The sequence below is a fragment of the Lolium rigidum genome, chromosome 7, assembly GCF_022539505.1.
Source record: "Lolium rigidum isolate FL_2022 chromosome 7, APGP_CSIRO_Lrig_0.1, whole genome shotgun sequence".
NCBI classification, from domain to species: Eukaryota; Viridiplantae; Streptophyta; class Magnoliopsida; order Poales; family Poaceae; genus Lolium; species Lolium rigidum.
This window is the reverse complement of record NC_061514.1, coordinates 150831937-150847707: the sequence shown is the minus strand read 5'-3', so window position 1 is coordinate 150847707 and position 15771 is coordinate 150831937. Positions and strand designations below refer to the sequence as shown.

Below are 15771 nucleotides of genomic sequence, written 5' to 3'. Positions count from 1 at the left end.
ATCTGGTCAACCTTAGGCAATCAATCTTGAATGAATATTTAAAAAATCGACCCTACAAAATATGCACTAACGGTGGGTAGAGAGTAGGGAGGGGAAGGTGATTTGCCTCCTACATGGGAGATGAGCGAGAGGAGCTATGTCGGAGAATATGGATAGGAGAAAGTGTTGTCTCCTGAGACAAGAGTGTGGATCCCACACCAAATAGGAAAGAGACGAGTTGTTATGGGAGACGAGGGCGATGATCCGTTGCCATAGTAGATGTGATCAACCAGTTACCAAGATCTGGGCCCTGCAACCACCGGTGCTAGAAGACAAGACAATTTTTTTCCCTATGTGCCAAAGCCTCGGGGTGCCGAATAGAGGATGTGATACCAGCTTTGTCGTCAAACCGGGCCAGAAAAATTTCATCCCCCGCCATCTCGCGGCTTAATGCCCGGCGCATGTCATCGCCACATTTTGCCCTACTTGGGCATTGCTCCAAAAAAAACAGCCTATTTGAACGTTACCGACATGACTCTCTTCGAACTATTTTCGGTAGCATATGGGCGATGGCACAATCCTCATGCACGCATCCAATTACCTGATTATTACATCCATCGGGCATGCTTGTGGTGGTTGCAGGCACATCTCCATTTAGTTGGACCAACTGCCGGTACAGCTAACTACTAATTACGAATAAGATTTCTGATTTCCTTCTTTTAACGTGACGGTTGGCAACTTAGGTGCTTTATTTTTTGAGTTTCCCAAATTTTGAACCCCCTGCTAGGTACACCTCTTATCACCGACCATCTAGTGTTACCTCAAGATCCGTGTTTTACCTTGAAAGTTATAATTTGGCTACAACGAGGTGTAGCCCTTAAATTTGTATTTCGGGTTCTTTCTTGTATGAATCATTGATGGTCCGATGCCTACAACGCCATGCAACTGGCACACGCACGTGTCCGGCTATTTTGAAGAAACCCAGAGAACCAACCCCTCCCACCAGTTCCAAGGAATTCACTTGATGGTCCTCGCTTTGATTAAAACATAGACGGGGCAAATTAAATCCCCATTCTCATGTTGCTCTTCTCCTTTGAATTTCTCTTGTCTCTCTAGTGGGACCAGAAATCCATGTCATCGGGCAAGGAGGCCACCCTCAAGTTGTTCATGCGCAATATGGCGGCAAAAGTTGTGGATGTGTTGCTTGGGGAGGGCGGGGGGGAGGGGGGGGACATAGAGAGCGGTGGAGGAGATCATCTCTATCAATGAAATCTGCAAGTTCCTCGAGGCCTTTATCCCCGACCGTGGAGAGTTCCAGTTGGTGGTGGCCTAGGCGTGCCAACATGGGGTGCTACCCACCGTGATAAAGAAGTTGGTTTGTCACTTGTCTAGCTCCAGAAGAGGGCAACCAAGACTCTCCATGTCTGCAACGTGGCACACGATGTCATCGAGTAAGTGTGGCACTTTGAGTGCCTCTTTGACATTGTGACGCCCATGCTTCTCACGCCCGGCAAGATCTACCGCTATTGCAACCCACATACGAGGTTTGTCCTTCTGTATTGCTCTTTCCCCGATTATTATCTGTGGCCCATTAGCAGTAGGGGTAGTCTATTCCACGTTAGGAGAACAGAGCCAACCACCCTTTCACGCCCCTCTATGATAGGACTTCTATTGAATCCACCCCTAACTGGCATGGATCATCTACCCTACAACCCGTCCTAAACCCCACCCTGAGAACTGCAAAATAAGGTTGTTGTGACTTGTGAGAGGGGGGCTATTGTAGTCATGCAACCCATCCTACTCGAATTGCTTCAAGTAAGTCTTGGTCGGCATCATGGAGGACGTGCGACGGCGATGGCGCCATCCCCCCAGCAACGGACGCGATGGAAAATAAAAGACTCGTTTCTGCCAATCATGCTAGGTCAAGCTTCTGGTTCGGACTAGAAGATGAAAAATAACAAATCCAAATAAAACATGACCACCATGACTATTTTACCGACCAAACAAATGGAGAACCAAAAGACTCGTTTTATCAAGACCTAGGCTTTCTTTTGCAAAATTGTTGGACCGAATGTTGTAATGGCTTTTTCACCATAAAACAAAGTCAGAGCATCTCCACCGGTGCCTCCCAAATAAGCGCCGGCAGGAGCACTAGCACAGCCGTATGGGGGCGCCGGTACTACATCCTCTATTTGGGGATGTTGTTCCCACACCGGCGCCCCCCATATGGTGGCTCAAAAAAAACTTTGAACAAGCAACCATCGGCGAAACTCCTCGTTCAGGGTGAGCCTCGCTTGCTCGCGGGCGGCCGCCTCGGTCCGACGCTGTGCTCTAAGGGTCACTCCACCCCATTTTGCAAGTTTGTGGATATTTGCGCATGAGGACAAGTTAGTAGCCCCTACAACCCATTTTATAATATTTTTTTTGGAGTACTTGCACATTTATGGTAAGTTCTTGGGTGACCATATGGTTAACCCAGGAACAAAATGTTCTACACAGAACTCTACAAGAAAAGCGGTTGACCTGGAGGGAATAGGACTCAACAACAATTTTCTATTTCCCGGAAATGTTATGTTCATGGCTGGGCTTGCATTGCTAGGGATCATGATTCATTCATGAAAGCCAGGCAATAGTTGTTGCGGCAGGTTCTGTAACGAATGCTGGTGAAGCCGTTTGGCTGGCTTTCGTTCTGGAGGGATCATGTTACACAACCTCACGCAGCATAACCTCCACAACGAAAATGGCGCCATCACTCTCCCTCCCTCCGCCCTATCATTCCCTCCCCAACCTCCTCTTCCTCCCCCGCCGCCAAGCCCGCCTCCCGATCCGCCGCCTCCTTGCCGCGCACGCTCTCGCCACCGTCGCCGGCCACCTCTCCCTCCCCAATCCCGACACCCACACCCTCCTCCTCATCGCCTACTCTCGCCTCCACTGCGCCCGCCGCCCTTCCACACTCCTCCTCTTCCGCTCCTCCCTCCGCCTCTCACTGCCGCCCACCCGACACTCCCTCCCTCTCGCCGTCTCCGTCGCCGCCTCCTCACGCCCCCACCTCCCGCTCGCGCTCTCCCTCCACGCCGTCGCGGTGGCCCGCAGCCTCCTCCCGTTCCCGCACGTCGCCAACGCCCTCGTCTCCCTCTACGCCAAGAACGCCCTCCCGGACTCGGCGCGCAGGGTGTTCGACCAAATGCACGCGCCGGACGTCATCTCCTACAACGCTCTCATGGACGGGTACATCAAGGCTGGCCTGCTGGGGCTTGCCATCAAGGAGTTCCACCGCATGCCGCAGCGGGACGCCGTGTCCTGGGGCACGGTCGTAGCCGGGTGCGCAAAGGCTGGAAGCTGGAAGCAGGCCATGGGGCTGTTCGACAGGATGAGGACCGAGGGTTTCAGGCCAGACAACGTGGCACTGGCCGCAGCCCTGTCATGCTGCGCGCAGCTCGGGGCGCTAGAGAAGGGACGAGAGGTCCACGAGTACATAACGCAAACCAGGCCCCGGCCAAACGTGTTCCTGTGTACAGGGCTCGTTGATCTGTACGCAAAGTGTGGGCGTGTCGACGTTGCCCGAGAGGTTTTCGATTCGTGCCCTGCGAGGAACGTGTTCACTTGGAACGCGCTCATCGTCGGGCTGGCAATGCACGGGCATGGCACAGTGGCACTCGAGTACTTCAACCGGATGCTGCTGCTTCAGGGGATTCGACCGGATGGAGTCACTTTCTTAGGGGTACTGATTGGGTGCAGCCATGCTGGCCTCGTTGACATGGCAAAGAGGATCTTCTCCGAGATGGAGGGCAAGCACGGTGTGCCTCGGGAGCTCAAGCATTATGGATGCATGGCTGACTTGCTTGGTCGAGCCGGGCTCATCGAGGAAGCAATGGAGATGGTCAACAAGATGCCAACAGAAGGGGACACTTACGTCTGGGGAGGTATACTCGCTGGTTGTAGAATGCACGGGAACGTGGAAGCAGCGGAGGTTGCTGCAACACACTTGCTGGAGCTCAACCCTCAAGACAGCGGGGTGTACTCTGTCCTGGCCGGGATCTATGCAGATGCTGCTAGGTGGGAGGATGTTGCCAGGGTTAGGAGATTGATGGATGAAAGGATTGCTAGGAGAAATGTTGGTTGCAGTTCCATTACGGCGGACCACTAGCATAGCACACAGTATGCTGGCTGATCGCAGACTGTAGATTCTACCTAGACGGTCACCACTGCAAAATAGAAACTGATTCAGTAAGAGGACTGCTACTCCTAGGAGCCGCAATGACTTGTGTCGACTGGCAAGGTATCAGTTTTCACTGTGAATAAATCCAGTATTTTAAGATTTAAGGCCATGTGGTTTGAACTCCTTGTATAGGCCAAATCTCACACTCTGTTCTTCAAAACTCGGGCCTCTTTGTGTTGCAGACTTTACTCTAAAAGTGCGAGTGTGAACTGTCACTGGTGAACTATCAATTCTGTTAGGGATTCGTCTTGCAGTCACAGGCATGTCGCCATTGCATGACATTACATATTCTTGGACTTCTTTGGCAGGTAGATGTTCTTGCAAATCAACTGCTCATGCTGAACTTCTGATGGAAATGAAGCCAGAGCATAAATTGAAAAGGGATGAGGAAAAGTTCTGGCCAGGTGCAGGTATATTTTTGTCATGCCTAGTTGGCGCAGCCCACTTTGCTTTCAAGCCAATGAAGGCTAGCAGTTTGATGCAGCCCTGAATTCGCAGATCTCGCTGTTCTTCGGTTTGGTATTGTAGTTCAGTTGATCTATGGGTAATGGGTTGTCGCAGAAACTTATGTGCTACAGAGTACAGAGTTGAAGAGGACACAACATTCAATAATCAAGGATTCAAGGTGAGACAAGTCGCTCGTTGGTGCAGACAGGGCGCAGAGCTGGGGACGGGGAGGTGGGACACCACTTCGTCATCCAATCTGTCGCAGAAAGACACTTACTCGATGATGTACATCTCCATGGCTCGGAGCAGAATGCATGAACCGAACCTTGCTTCCCTCTCCTTTCTCGTGGATTCGATTTTTCTCGAGGACCTACTTCTCCGAGAACAGGGAGGGGAGAGGCTATTGGCAAATCGCTGAAGGGAAATGAAGTTGTGGAAACATACATGTGTTGCTCAGTTCTCTGGTTTGTGCTATGAGCCCAATCTGTAACTTCATGGATTTTGTATGGTTCATGGATGCATCCGAAAAATCATGTGCCCCGACTGAAAGTGCTAACTTGTAGTGACGTCTTCAGCACTTGATGCATGTTGTTTTTACTACCGAGAGATTTTAACTAAGAGCTAGTATTAACTTGAACTTGCAAAGATTGACGGCGAGAGTTATATACAGAAAAGTTCTGAACATCGGTGTGCTTCAGTTTTTATTTGTACGACATAACTCCAATATACCGTGTCTAATTGTCCTTCTTACTTCAGATCAATATAATTCCGAGCTTTGTTCTGCTAAAGTTTATAATAGCTTAACCTGGCAAATATTTTCTTCTGTTGTTCTTTCAGTTTAGCATGGTAGGCAGCTCGCTAGACATAAGTAAAATAAATTTTCACAAAATACGTCTAGCACGTTAAATTCTAAGGAAACTATTTTCAAGTATTATTGCCTCCGTTTCATAATATAAGCCGCTTCATAAAATATATGTTATTACTAAAACGGCAGCGATAGTTAGTACCTGTTAGCGAACCATCTGTTGGATTGCCTAACGGCCCAGGCCCAACACGAAGGAGCACGAGGATCCGCCAAGTACCGGCCCGTCTACGTGACTGAAGCGGCCACAGTATCTCCAGGAGATGGGGTTGGTATATGTAGGTGTCCTGTAGTTCATGTAAGGTGGCTTGGATGAACACGGCTTCGGCCAGGGCTGGAACCCCAGCTTGTATCTGAATTCGAATTCGTACCAGAATCTATGATTTGCTGAGTGAGAATTATTCCAGGAATTCGCCCATATATAGTAGTTAACAATCTGGTATCAGAGCCACCCTGGATCAAATTTTTCCCCCGCCCACCCACCACCGCACACGCCAATTCACGAGAAATCGGGAGATGGAGGTCGAAGGATTCACCAAGCAGCAGATCTTCGATACTATGGTGAAATTGGTCAACGACCAGAAGGCGGAGTCGGCGGCGGCGCTCGCCGAGCACAAGCGGGAGACACAGGAACTCCATCAAATCACCATCGACGCGCTGACTGAGATCCGTGAAGATCTGGGCGTGATCCAGATGCGCCTGGATCAGGGATCCTCCAAGCCCAATCCTACACCAGGATCAGCGCCCTCAGCACCTCTGACGCCGCGCGACGGTGATGCTTGCCCGGATGGGCTCGGCGACGACAAAATTGCCCGGGGGAAGGTTCATGACACTGTTGGTGTTTATGTACCTCCTCCGGCAAGAGGTGTGTTACAATCCCGATCTATTCATGCTGCTCCTGTTAGTGATAGCACTCCACACCGTCGTCATGATGAGTCCCATGCATACAACCGTGATCATGATACACACCACCGTTCAATTCCTAAGATCGACTTTCCTCACTTTGACGGTGCTTGCCCAAAACTTTGGCAACAACGTTGTGAGGATTATTTCGCTCTTTATGGAACACATAGATCGATGTGGATTACAGTGGCAACGATGCAATTTGAAGGTGTGGCTGCCAGATGGTTGCAATCTGTGCAGCGAAAAATACCCACAGCCACTTGGGAGGAATTCTGTTCGTGGTTAGTAGTTCGCTTCGGTCGCAACCAGCACCAAGCACTACTACGCCAACTGTATAGCATTCATCAAGTTAGCACAGTAGTTGATTATGTGGATAGATTTTCGGAACTCATCGATCAGTTGTCTGCATATGAGCCTAATTTAAACATCATGCATTATACAACTAGGTTCATCGATGGTCTTAAACACCATGTCCGTGCTACTGTTGCAATTCAATCTCCGCGCGACCTCGATACTGCCTATTCTCTTGCTTTGTTGCAGGAAGAAATGGGTGAAGGCGTTCGACAGTTTCAACCACAGAATCGTCAGAGGCTGCAATTACCAACTGCTCCACCTGTGCTAACTCTACCAGCACCACCAAGACGCTCATTACCCTTACCGGCGCCACCACCAAATGCTCCAGTGACAACTCCCGAAGTGCGCCCCAACGGTAGTGCGCGTCCAGGTCCATCTATCACATCAGTTGATGAAAAGTGGGCAGCTCTGCGTGCTTACCGTCGCGCTAGAGGTGAGTGTTTCACGTGTGGTGAGAGATATTCAAGAGATCATCAGTGCAAGGGTACAGTTCAAATGCATGTTCTTCAAGAAGTGCTAGAATTATTCAACCTGGACACTACCGATGATGATGCTGCTTCCAGTTCTCAACATTCTGCTGAGGTGCACTTGATGTTGGCTGATACAATCATCAAAAATCCCAATTCTCTGACCTTTCAGCTGTCTGCTACTGTTCAAAACCAACAAGTTCAATTCCTGGTGGACTCAGGTAGCACTCACTCCTTCCTCAACAGCAAATTCATTCCCCTCTTGTCTGATGTGGTAGCCCTGAGGAGAACATTGAGGGTGAAGATAGCTGATGGAGCACAAATGCAATGCGATCAGGGAATAAGGTCTTGCGCCTGGACTTGTGAAGGGCATGAATTTCAGTCTCAGTTTAAATTCTTACCCTTGGGCACTTATGATGGCATATTAGGTTTGGATTGGCTGGCCAAATGTAGCCCCATGAGGGTGGACTGGGAAGAACAATGGATGTCTTTTGAGCACAATGGCGCCACAATTACATTAACAAGCACCAATTCCAGTCACTTCTCTGTTACCGTGGTAGAGTTAATGCTACTACATGAACCCCAGGACAACTCTATACAGCTACCAGAGGAAGTACGTCGGATTCTTGATACGTCTCCAACGTATCGATAATTTCTTGTGTTCCATGCCACATTATTGATGTTATCTACATGTTTTATGCACACTTTATGTCATATTCGTGCATTTTCCGGAACTAACCTATTAACAAGATGCCGAAGTGCCGATTCTTGTTTTCTGCTGTTTTTGGTTTCAGAAATCCTAGTAAAGAAATATTCTCGGAATTGGACGAAATCAAAGCCCGGGGGCCTATTTTTCCACGAAGCTTCCGGAAGTCCGAAGACGAAACGAAGAGGGGCCACGAGGCAGCCGGAGCATAGGGCGGCGCGGCCCCCGCCACGGCCGCGCGGCCCTATGGTGCAGGCACCTCGTGCCGCCTCTTGACCTACCCCTTCGCCTACTTAAAGCCTCCGTGACGAAACCCCCGGTGCCGAGAGCCACGATACGGAAAACCTTGCGAGACGCCGCCGCCGCCGATCCCATCTCGGGGGATCCTGGAGATCGCCTCCGGCACCTGCCGGAGAGGGGAATCATCTCCCGGAGGACTCTACGCCGCCATGGTCGCCTCCGGTGTGATGTGTGAGTAGTCTACCCCTGGACTATGGGTCCATAGCAGTAGCTAGATGGTTGTCTTCTCCCCATTGTGCTATCATTGTCGGATCTTGTGAGCTGCCTAACATGATCAAGATCATCTATACGTAATTCTATATGTTGCGTTTGTTGGGATCCGATGAATAGAGAATACTTGTTATGTTGATTATCAAGACTATGTCTATGTGTTGTTTATGATCTTGCATGCTCTCCGTTATTAGTAGATGCTTTGGCCAAGTTGATGCTAGTAACTCCAAGAGGGAGTATTTATGCTCGATAGTGGGTTCATGCCTCCGTGAATGCGGAGGAGTGACAAGAACCACTAAGGTTATGGATGTGCTTGTTGCCACTAGGGATAAAACATTAGTGCTATGTTCAAGGATGTAGTCACTAGTTACATTACGCGCAATACTTAATGCAATTGTACGTTGTTAGCAACTTAATGCTGGAGGGGTTCGGATGATAACTCTGAAGGTGGACTTTTTAGGCATAGATGCGGTTGGATGGCGGTCTATGTACTTTGTCGTAATGCCCAATTAAATCTCACTATACTCATCATAATATGTATGTGCATGGTCATGCTCTCTTTATTTGTCAATTGCCCAAGCTGTAATTTGTTCACCCAACATGCTTGTTCGTCTTATGGGAGAGACACCTCTAGTGAACTGTGGACCCCGGTCCAATTCTCTTTACTTGAAATACAATCTCTTGCAATACTTGTTCTCTTGTTTTCTACGCAAACAATCATCTTCCACACAATACGGTTAATCCTTTGTTACGGCAAGCCGGTGAGATTGACAACCTCCATTGTTTCGTTGGGGCAAAGTACTTTGGTTGTGTTGTGCAGGTTCCACGTTGGCGCCGGAATCCCTGGTGTTGCGCCGCACTACATCTCGCCGCCATCAACCTTCAACGTGCTTCTTGACTCCTCCTGGTTCGATAAACCTTGGTTTCTTTCTGAGGGAAAACTTGCTGCTGTGCGCATCATACCTTCCTCTTGGGGTTGCCCAACGAACGTGTGAAATACACGCCATCAAGCATAAAATTTACTGGCGCCGTTGCGGGGAGATCAAGACACGCTGCAAGGGAGTCTCCACTTCTCAATCTCTTTACTTTGTTTTTGTCTTGCTTAGTTTTATTTACTACTTTGTTTGCTGCACTAAATCAAAATACAAAAAAATTAGTTGCTAGTTTTACTTTACTTGCTATCTTGTTTGCTATATCGAAAACACAAAAAAATTAGTTTACTTGCATTTACTTTATCTAGTTTGCTTTATTTATTGTTGCTAAAATGGCCAACGCTGAAAATACTAAGTTGTGTGACTTCACAACCACAAATAATAATGATTTCTTATGCACACCTATTGCTCCACCTGCTACTACGAGCAGAATTCTTTGAAATTAAACTCTGCTTTCTTGAATCTTGTTATGAAAGATCAATTTTACGGTGTTAGTTACGATGATCTTGCTGCCCATCTTAATAATTTTGTTGAACTATGTGAAATGCAAAAATATAAAGATGTAGATGGTGATATTATTAAACTAAAATTGTTCCCTTTCTCATTAAGAGGAAGAGCTAAAGATTGGTTGCTATCTCTGCCTAAGAATAGTATTGATTCCTGGACTAAATGCAAGGATGCTTTTATTGGTAGATATTATCCCCCTGCTAAAATTATATCTTTGAGGAGTAGCATAATGAATTTTAAACAATTAGATACTGAACATGTTGCTCAAGCTTGGGAAAGAATGAAATCTCTGGTTAAAAATTGCCCAACCCATGGGTCGACTACTTGGATGATCATCCAAACCTTCTATGCGGGACTAAATTTTTCTTCGCGGAATTTATTGGATTCAGCTGCTGGAGGTACCTTTATGTCCATCACTCTTGGTGAAGCAACAAGGCTTCTTGATAATATGATGATCAACTACTCTGAATGGCACACGGAAAGAGCTCCACAAGGTAAGAAGGTAAATTCGTTGAAGAATCCTCTTCCTTGAATGATAAGGTTGATGCTATTATGTCTATGCTTGTAAATGATAGGACTAATATTGATCCTAATAATGTTCCGTTAGCTTCATTGGTTGCACAAGAAGAACATGTTGATGTAAACTTCATTAAAAATAATAATTTCAACAACAATGCTTACCGGAACAATTCTAGTAACAACTATAGGCCATATCCTTATAATAATGGCAACGGCTATGGTAATTCTTATGGAAATTCTTACAACAATAATAGGAGTTCACCCCCTGGACTTGAAGCCATGCTTAAAGAATTTATTAGTACACAAACTGCTTTTAACAAATCTGTTGAAGAAAAGCTTGGGAAAATTGATATACTTGCTTCTAAAGTCGATAGTCTTGTTGCTGATGTTGATCTTTTGAAATCAAAAGTTTTGCCTAATGAGAATTATCATAATAAAATTGTTACTACAGCAAATGCCATTCAAGTTAGAATTAATGAGAATATAAGATTAATGGCTGAACTGCGTGCTAGGTGGGATAGAGAAGAAAAAGGAAAACTAGCTAAAGAGAAGAATATAGCTAAAGTTTGGACTATTACCACCACTAGTAATGCTAATGCTACACATGTTGCTGCACCTCCTACTCGTACTAATAAAAGAATTGGTGTTAGCAATGTTTCCACTTCTAATGCAAAGCGCGAAAAACTGCCTGACCGCTAAAGCTGCTTGAAACTGCCTGTGATAAAGCTGCTGAAATTTTTTCCAACATTGGGGATGATGATCCCATTGCTTTAGATTATAATGATTTGAATTTTGATGATTGCCACATCTCTGAAGTTATAAAGTTCTTGCAAAAACTTGCTAAGAGTCCTAATGCTAGTGCTATAAATTTGGCTTTCACGCATCATATTACAAATGCTCTCATAAAAGCGAGAGAAGAGAAACTAGAGCGCGAAGCCTCTATTCCTAAAAAGCTAGAGGATGGTTGGGAGCCCATCATTAAGATGAAGGTTAAAGATTTTGATTGTAATGCTTTATGTGATCTTGGTGCAAGTATTTACGTTATGCCTAAGAAAATTTATAATATGCTTGACTTGCCACCGCTGAAAAATTGTTATTTGGATGTTAATCTTGCTTGATCATTCTACAAAGAAACCTTTGGGTAAAGTTGATAATGTTCGCATTACCGTTAACAATAATCTTGTTCCCGTTGATTTTGTTGTCTTGGATATTGAATGCAATGCATCTTGTCCCATTATATTGGGAAGACCTTTTCTTCGAACTGTTGGTGCTATTATTGATATGAGGGAAGGCAATATAAAATATCAATTTCCTCTCAAGAAAGGTATGGAACACTTCCCTAGAAAGAGAATGAAGGTCCCTTATGATTCTATTATTAGAACAAATTATGATGTTGATGCTTCATCTCTTGATGTTACTTGATACACACTTTCTGCGCCTAGCTGAAAGGCGTTAAAGAAAAGCGCTTATGGGAGACAACCCATGTTTTTACCTACAGTACTTTGTTTTTATTTTGTGTCTTGGAAGTTTTTTACTACTGTAGCAACCTCTCCTTATCTTAGTTTTGAGTTTTGTTGTGCCAAGTTAAGCCGTTGATAGAAAAGTAAGTACTAGATTTGGATTACTGCGCAGTTCCAGATTTCTTTGCTGTCACGAATCTGGGTCTATCTCCCTGTAGGTAGCTCAGAAAATTACGCCAATTTACGAGCATGATCCTCAGATATGTACGCAACTTTCATTCAATTTGAGCATTTTCGTTTGAGCAAGTCTGGTGCCATTTTAAAATTCGTCAATACGAACTGTTCTGTTTTGACAGATTCTGCCTTTTATTTCGCATTGCCTCTTTCGCTATGTTGGATGAATTTCTTTGATCCACTAATGTCCAGTAGCATTATGCAATGTCCAGAAGTGTTAAGAATGATTGTGTCACCTCTGAATATGTCAATTTATATTGTGCACTAACCCTCTAATGAGTTGTTTCGAGTTTGGTGTGGAGGAAGTTTTCAAGGGTCAAGAGAGGAGTATGATGCAACATGATTAAGGAGAGTGAAAGCTCTAAGCTTGGGGATGCACCCGGTGGTTCACCCCTGCATATATCAAGAAGACTCAAGTGTCTAAGCTTGGGGATGCCCAAGGCATCCCCTTCTTCATCAACAAATTATCAGGTTCCTCCCCTGAAACTACATTTTTATTCGGCCACATCTTATGTGCTTTTTCTTGGAGCGTCGGTTTGTTTTTGTTTTTTGTTTTGTTTGAATAAAATGGATCCTAGCATTCACTTTATGGGAGAGATACACGCTCCGCTGTAGCATATGGACAAATATGTCCTTGGTTTCTACTCATAGTATTCATGGCGAAGTTTCTCCTTCGTTAAATTGTTATATGGTTGGAATTGGAAAATGATACATGTAGTAATTGCTAAAAATGTCTTGGGTAATGTGATACTTGGCAATTGTTGTGCTCATGTTTAAGCTCTTGCATCATATGCTTTGCACCCATTAATGAAGAAATACATAGAGCATGCTAAAATTTGGTTTGCATATTTGGTTTCTCTAAGGTCTAGATAATTTCTAGTTTTGAGTTTGAACAACAAGGAAGACGGTGTAGAGTCTTATAATGTTTTCAATATGTCTTTTATGTGAGTTTTGCTGCACCGGTTCATCCTTGTGTTTGTTTCAAATAAGCCTTGCTAGCCTAAACCTTGTATCGAGAGGGAATACTTCTCATGCATCCAAAATACTTGAGCCAACCACTATGCCATTTGTGTCCACCATACCTACCTATACTACATGGTATTTTTCCGCCATTCCAAAGTAAATTGCTTGAGTGCTACCTTTAAAATTCCATCATTCACCTTTGCAATATATAGCTCATGGGACAAATAGCTTAAAAACTATTGTGGTATTGAATATGTAATTATGCACTTTATCTCTTATTAAGTTGCTTGTTGTGCGATAACCATGTTTATCGGGGAACGCCATCAACTCATTGTTGAATTTCATGTGAGTTGCTATGCATGTTCGTCTTGTCTGAAGTAAGGGCGATCTACACTGAGTTGAATGGTTTGAGCATGCATATTGTGAGAGAAGAACTTTGGGCCGCTAACTAAAGCCATGATCCATGGTGGAAGTTTCAGTTTTGGACAAACATCCTCAAATCTCTAATGAGAAAAGAATTAATTGTTGTTGAATGCTTAAAGCATTAAAAGAGGAGTCCATTATCCGTTGTCTATGTTGTCCCGGTATGGATGTCTAAGTTGAGAATAATCAAAAGCGAGAAATCCAAATGCGAGCTTTCTCCTTAGACCTTTGTACAGGCGGCATAGAGGTACCCCTTTGTGAAACTTGGTTAAAGCATATGTATTGCGGTGATAATCCGGGTAGTCCAAGCTAATTAGGACAAGGTGCGGGCACTATTGGCACACTATGCATGAGGCTTGCAACTTATAAGATATAATTTACATGATGCATATGCTTTATTACTACCGTTGACAAAATTGTTTCATGTTTTCAAAATCAAAGCTCTAGCACAAATATAGCAATCGATGCTTTTTCCTCTATGAGGACCATTCTTTTACTTTCAATGTTGAGTCAGTTCACCTATTTCTATCCACCTCAAGAAGCAAACACTTGTGTGAACTGTGCATTGATTCCTACATACTTGCTTATTGCACTTATTATATTACTCTATGTTGACAATATCCATGAGATATACATGTTACAAGTTGAAAGCAACCGCTGAAACTTAATCTTCTTTTGTGTTGCTTCAATGTCTTTACTTTGAATTATTGCTTTATGAGTTAACTCTTATGCAAGACTTATTGATGCTTGTCTTGAAGTGCTATTCATGAAAAGTCTTTGCTTTATGATTCACTTGTTTACTCATGTCATACACATTGTTTTGATCGCTGCATTCTCTACATATGCTTTACAAATAGTATGATCAAGATTATGATGGCATGTCACTCCAGAAATTATCTTTGTTATCGTTTTACCTGCTCGGGACGAGCAGAAACTAAGCTTAGGGATGCTGATACGTCTCCAACGTATCGATAATTTCTTGTGTTCCATGCCACATTATTGATGTTATCTACATGTTTTATGCACACTTTATGTCATATTCGTGCATTTTCCGGAACTAACCTATTAACAAGATGCCGAAGTGCCGATTCTTCGTTTTCTGCTGTTTTTGGTTTCAGAAATCCTAGTAAAGAAATATTCTCGGAATTGGACGAAATCAAAGCCCGGGGCCTATTTTTCCACGAAGCTTCCGAAGTCCGAAGACGAAACGAAGAGGGGCCACGAGGCAGCCGAGCATAGGGCGGCGCGGCCCCTGCCACGGCCGCGCGGCCCTATGGTGCAGGCACCTCGTGCCGCCTCTTGACCTACCCCTTCGCCTACTTAAAGCCTCCGTGACGAAACCCCCGGTGCCGAGAGCCACGATACGGAAAACCTTGCGAGACGCCGCCGCCGCCGATCCCATCTCGGGGATCCTGGAGATCGCCTCCGGCACCTGCCGGAGAGGGGAATCATCTCCCGGAGGACTCTACGCCGCCATGGTCGCCTCCGGTGTGATGTGTGAGTAGTCTACCCCTGGACTATGGGTCCATAGCGGTAGCTAGATGGTTGTCTTCTCCCCATTGTGCTATCATTGTCGGATCTTGTGAGCTGCCTAACATGATCAAGATCATCTATCCGTAATTCTATATGTTGCGTTTGTTGGGATCCGATGAATAGAGAATACTTGTTATGTTGATTATCAAGACTATGTCTATGTGTTGTTTATGATCTTGCATGCTCTCCGTTATTAGTAGATGCTTTGGCCAAGTTGATGCTAGTAACTCCAAGAGGGAGTATTTATGCTCGATAGTGGGTTCATGCCTCCGTGAATGCTGGAGGAGTGACAAGAACCACTAAGGTTATGGATGTCTTGTTGCCACTAGGGATAAAACATTAGTGCTATGTTCAAGGATGTAGTCACTAGTTACATTACGCGCAATACTTAATGCAATTGTACTGTTGTTAGCAACTTAATGCTTGGAGGGGTTCGGATGATAACTCTGAAGGTGGACTTTTTAGGCATAGATGCGGTTGGATGGCGGTCTATGTACTTTGTCGTAATGCCCAATTAAATCTCACTATACTCATCATAATATGTATGTGCATGGTCATGCTCTCTTTATTTGTCAATTGCCCAAGCTGTAATTTGTTCACCCAACATGCTTGTTTGTCTTATGGGAGAGACACCTCTAGTGAGCTGTGGACCCCGGTCCAATTCTCTTTCTTGAAATACAATCTACTTGCAATACTTGTTCTACTTGTTTTCTCGCAAACAATCATCTTCCACACAATACGGTTAATCCTTTG

General features: G+C 45.1%; 1 protein-coding gene across 1 annotated transcript; it reads left to right on the top strand.

The window, feature by feature from the left end:
• The first annotated feature begins 3346 nt into the window (after positions 1 to 3346).
• Positions 3347 to 4826, top strand: LOC124679065 (pentatricopeptide repeat-containing protein At5g61800-like). Its single transcript, XM_047214893.1, has 2 exons — positions 3347 to 4608; positions 4697 to 4826. Exon 1 carries the CDS (start codon positions 3350 to 3352, stop codon positions 4124 to 4126), a length of 777 nt encoding a protein of 258 aa, XP_047070849.1. The 5' UTR covers positions 3347 to 3349; the 3' UTR covers positions 4127 to 4608; positions 4697 to 4826.
• The last annotated feature ends 10945 nt before the right edge of the window (positions 4827 to 15771 follow it).